Source organism: Dipodomys ordii, unplaced genomic scaffold (genome assembly GCF_000151885.1).
Source record: "Dipodomys ordii isolate 6190 unplaced genomic scaffold, Dord_2.0 Scaffold21, whole genome shotgun sequence".
Taxonomy (NCBI): domain Eukaryota; kingdom Metazoa; phylum Chordata; class Mammalia; order Rodentia; family Heteromyidae; genus Dipodomys; species Dipodomys ordii.
This window is the reverse complement of record NW_012267237.1, coordinates 4269742-4274323: the sequence shown is the minus strand read 5'-3', so window position 1 is coordinate 4274323 and position 4582 is coordinate 4269742. Positions and strand designations below refer to the sequence as shown.

Here is a 4582-nt window from a genome sequence, read left to right as displayed (position 1 = left end):
CACCCCCCCCCCCCCCAATCCAACTCAGGGCCTCCTGCTTGCTAGGCAAGTGTTCTACCAGTCCTTTTGCTTTTCTATTAATTTGTTTTCAAGACAGGATTTTGAACTAACTTGGCCCAGTGGCCTCAAATCAAGATTTTCCTATGTCTGCCTCCCAAGTATCTGGGTCCACAGGCGTGTGCCCTGTGTCAGAGCAACTCTCCAACTCAGAATGGAAACTGCTTTTTCTTAAAGCCCTAAAGGCTGAAATGGAATAGCCTGACATAAATTTCAAGGGACAAGCCTTAGGCTGATGTGCAGGCCACACAGAAAGTTTTAATTTTCAAATCAGGACAAAAAGTTTATCAACTTCATGCTAAGGGAAACAAGATGGAACAACACTCCTTTTCTTAATGAAACTCTCGCCCTTCTTAATTTTTTTTAAATTATAGGGTTCAGGTGTAATTAAAATTTCACAAATGGCGGCTACTGCAATTAACTTGAGAGAACTTAAGAAATAGTATCTCTCATCAAGTAGGATACATTTGGCAACATTCCCAACATAAACTTTTTCATTCAAATTACTCTTATGGTTCTTTTTGATAATACCCTCTTAATTCAACTGAGTCATAGGGTACTAAATGAAACATTTGATTTAAATAATCTATAAGGAAACGTTTGTGTTAGATTTAATTTGACACATTGCACCTGCATAAATCCCTCAGAAGAAAGTGCGATCCAATTTCATTGAGAGAAGATAACAGGTCAGGGGTCACAAGAGGCCTCATCAGTCTGCCTTCTCACTGGACTGGTTCAAGTACAGCAGGTTAACTCACCAGCTCCAATTCAGTTGTTTCTTTCAGAGCTTTGTGTCATGCAAAGTACATTCTTTACACACTCTGTGGTTTTGTTTTATATTACTTCCTTTTGGACTTTGTACTTGTTGCCAGATGCAGAAGTATATCTCCTAACAAACAAAACAATGCTAACCCAGACCCAAAACTTTAAAATGGTAGCCAACATCTATGCAACAAAAAAAATTGAGCTTAGTAATGACCTCTAGGTAAACAGCCTGAGAACTTCTCTTTCTAAACTTCCGTGTTCTTCAAACATGACTAAGATGTAATAAACTGTTGACAATGATTCCCAGTCACCGCTCCACCTCACACACACCTCTCCCCACAAACCTGGGACCAGACCAGACCCACCACAGGGACAGGTCCATCCTGGTACTAAGTGTCAGTCAACCCCAACTCCAGGATGATAGATCAAGCGCTTTCAGAGAAAGAGCAGACTTCATCTGAAGGGAAAAGGGTCAAAGTTTCTGGATTAAAAATGCAGTCATTTTGTCAAGTCCTAATAGGGACAAAAAAAAAGTTTCATAAAGTTCATGAAAAGACAGTGTTGTGCACGTGTCTGATAACAAAAATTATCACAGAAGATCTTTCCAGAATGACAGCCATGCAGGATGGCATGGCAACCTTACACAAAAATAACGTGTGGAAGGATGTGGATACAACAATTCCTTGTGGAATCTTGGACCGATGCCATTTGTTATTGACTTCTATAATCAAAGACTATTGTTGCAAAATAATTGTATCAAAACTTGGAGAACCTCTCTCTACTTAGGTTGACACAGGGAGCAATCTGATTCCAGAGCTTATGTTCCAACAAAGTTCTCATAGATATAGACAGAAGAATCCAACTGATATTCAAGCTACCACTGCAGATCAAGCAGTCTGATAGTAACTTGGCTTAATAGATTACTCTCACGTGTGGTGCCAGAACTAGGTGCGGTCCTTGAGCTTTTTTCTCAAGAACATTTGCACTCTACCACTTATGCTACATGTCCACTTCTAGCTTTTTGGTGGCTAATTGGAGGTAAGACTCTCATGGACTTCCCTGCCAGGGCTGGCTTTAAACCAAGATCCTCAGATCTCAGCCTCAAGTAGCTAAGATTATAGGCGTGAGCCCCCAGTGCCCAGAGAGCCCTCCCCCCTTTTTTGTCAGTTATGGGGCTTGAACTCTGGGCCTGGGTGCTGTCCCTCAGCTCTTCAGCTCAAGGAGAGTGCTCCACCACTTGAGCTACAGCGCCACTTCTGTTTTCCTGAGTGTTCATTGGAGATAGGAGTTTCATGACTTTTCTGCCCGGGCTGGCTTTGAACTGTGATCCTCAGATCTCAGTCTCCTGAGTAGCTAGGATGACAGGCGTGAGTCACTGGCGCCCGGCTTGAGCCCATTCTTTTTGATTGAACAGTTTTTCAGTCTGCATAAGAATATTCAAGTTTTGACTTAAAAATCTTGGCCAGATGTCAAAGGATAAGAAAGTGTCCTCAATTAGTAGACTATCTGAAAACTTCAGACACAATTACTTTTTCAAATGCACAAAAGACTCCAAAAGATAGATAAATCACCCCTGAGAAACTTACTTGTGTTTTAAGGTCTTCGCTTAAAACAAAACAACAATAACCCCCACCCCCCACTCCGGTGGCTGTAGCACTGCCGCGGCTAATGTCCCTAAAACTGAACAAAGGGAATTCAGAGTATTCCGTAGGCCAGGTTGCCAAGTTGTAGTAGGGTCACCTGTCCGGAGAAAAGCTGCACCAGAGACAAGCTCATCCCAAAGGGGAAGCGGGACCAAGGACGCACCGCACCCGACCGGGGTGATTTGAGGCGATCATGGTTACACTTTGGGAGGAGACAATAAACTCCAGGATTTGGGGATGGCCGAGACTATATCCGAATCCAAATTCTTTTCATTTCTTTTCTTATCACTTCCCTCTCAGTCCTTTCTATTGGTCTCCCGCTTTTTCCAGACGAAGCCCAGTGTATTTCTGAATGAAACCTCGCAGCCGGTCAGGGCTAGCTTGCCCGGCAGGGTGCGGCGCGCAGAGGGCGCAGACCGCGGGAGCGCAGCGTGCGAGGGCGCAAGGCGTGGGGGTGCAGCGCCGGGGCGCAAGGCGCGCGGGACCCGCAAACCCCAGGGTCGCCGAGCACAGGGAGAGCGCGGGACGCGCAGACCACGGGAATGCGGGGCACAGGGGGCGCACACACCCCGAGAGCGCAGAGCGCAGGGGAAGCAGGACCCGCAGACCCCGGGAGCGCAAAGGTGGCGCGGGGCGCGCAGACCCCAGGGACGCGGGGCACAGGGAGAGCGGGACTCGCAGATCCGGGAGGCGCAGGAGGCGCAGGGGCGCTCAGACCCCGGAGACGTGGGGCGCGGGGGAGCAGGGCCGGTGCGCAGGGGGCGCGAGACCCTCAGACTCCGGGGGCGTAGGGCACAGGGGCGCGGGCGGGACCCGCAGACCCCCGAGGGCGCTGGGCGCAGGGAGGGCGCGGGACCCGCAGACCCTAGGGGCGCTGGGCGCAGGGGAGCGGGGCGTGCAGAGCCCAGGGGCGCAGGGGAGCGGGGCGTGCAGATCCCGGGCGCGCAGGGCGTGCAGACCCCAGGGGCGTAGGGTGCAGGGGCGTGGGACCCGTAGGCCCCGGGGGCGCAGGGGGTCGCGGGGGCGCGGGGCGTGCAGACCCCAGGGGCGTAGGGTGCAGGGGCGTGGGACCCGTAAGCCCCGGGGGCGCAGGGGGTCGCGGGGGCGCGGGGGGCGCTACCTGTGTATGTAGTGCAGCACAAACATGGCCAGGAGGATGCGGTTGGGCCAGCTGGCGAGGCGCAGGGCGCGCGCGCGGGCGCACTCGTACAGCGGCCAGGCCAGCGACGGCAGCTCCTGCAGGAGCCAGGCGGCCCGCGCGGGCACCCGGGGCCCGGACCACTGCGGCGAGTAGCGGCCGTAGGGCGAGCCCACCCACTGCAGGACCACGAAGCCCAGGAGACCGAAGAAGCCCTCCAGGTAGGCCAGCGCGTCCAGCAGGTGCGGCTCCGCCAGCTCCATCGTCGCGGGCAGGCGGCGCGCTCCATGCCCGGGCCGCCGTGGCGGGCCACATATAGGGTGGCGGGGAAGGGGCGGGAGGCTCGGCCACCGGGTCCCCGGGCACCGCCACCGACCCTGGCTCCTCCCGGGCGGTGAAATCAGGCCCCGGGGGTGGGGCTGACACCTGCTGCGGGCGGGGCCGGGACCAGAACCAAGCCCGCTACCCGGGGGAGCGTGGAGCCACGCGCAGCCCGGACCCGAGCGCCCCGGAGCCGGGCCGCGCCCGCGTCTGGACAGGCCCCGCCCCCTCACGTCCGCACGCGCCTGGGGCGAGCCCGAGTCCCAGGAGGGCCCCGCCCGCCTGGTGCGGGCCCCGCCCCCTCGCGCCAGCCCCGCCCCCTCAGCCCACTTCTGGGCAGCAGAGTCCGGGAAGCGGCTGACCCGCTCCTATCTGCGCACGCGCGCTGTCTAGGTCGTCTACAGTATTGCCTGAGTCGACGTGAAGAGCGGGATATTTTGCGGGCGGGAGCTTTCGGGGCTCCTCTCAGTTATTATTTCCTTCTGTGGTGAGCCGTGTTCTTTTCTGGGGTTCCGTCTTCCCGAAAGACGCGTTGTGGCGTTTTGGCACGTTTCTCGACGGCTTCTGCTCGGCCAGGCCGGTCCTCGCGGGGGCCTCGGGCCCCGGGCGGAAGTCGTGCGGGCGTCGCGGCCGTGGCGGGCCGCTTTCTGCGAGCAGC

General features: G+C 55.3%; 2 protein-coding genes across 2 annotated transcripts in view; one reads left to right on the top strand and one right to left on the bottom strand.

Annotated features, from left to right (window-relative positions):
* Positions 1–3866, bottom strand: part of Srd5a1 (steroid-5-alpha-reductase, alpha polypeptide 1 (3-oxo-5 alpha-steroid delta 4-dehydrogenase alpha 1)) — a 34372-nt gene extending 30506 nt beyond the window's left edge. Inside the window, exon 1 of the mRNA XM_013013859.1 lies at positions 3586–3866. Coding sequence (XP_012869313.1) covers positions 3586–3866 — 281 coding nt within the window. The remainder of the gene's footprint in view (positions 1–3585) is intronic.
* Positions 3867–3890: 24 nt separating this feature from the next.
* The window catches only part of Nsun2 (NOP2/Sun RNA methyltransferase family, member 2), a 24509-nt gene continuing 23817 nt past the window's right edge, over positions 3891–4582 (top strand). The window contains exon 1 of the mRNA XM_013013836.1: positions 3891–3923. Coding sequence (XP_012869290.1) covers positions 3891–3923 — 33 coding nt within the window. The remainder of the gene's footprint in view (positions 3924–4582) is intronic.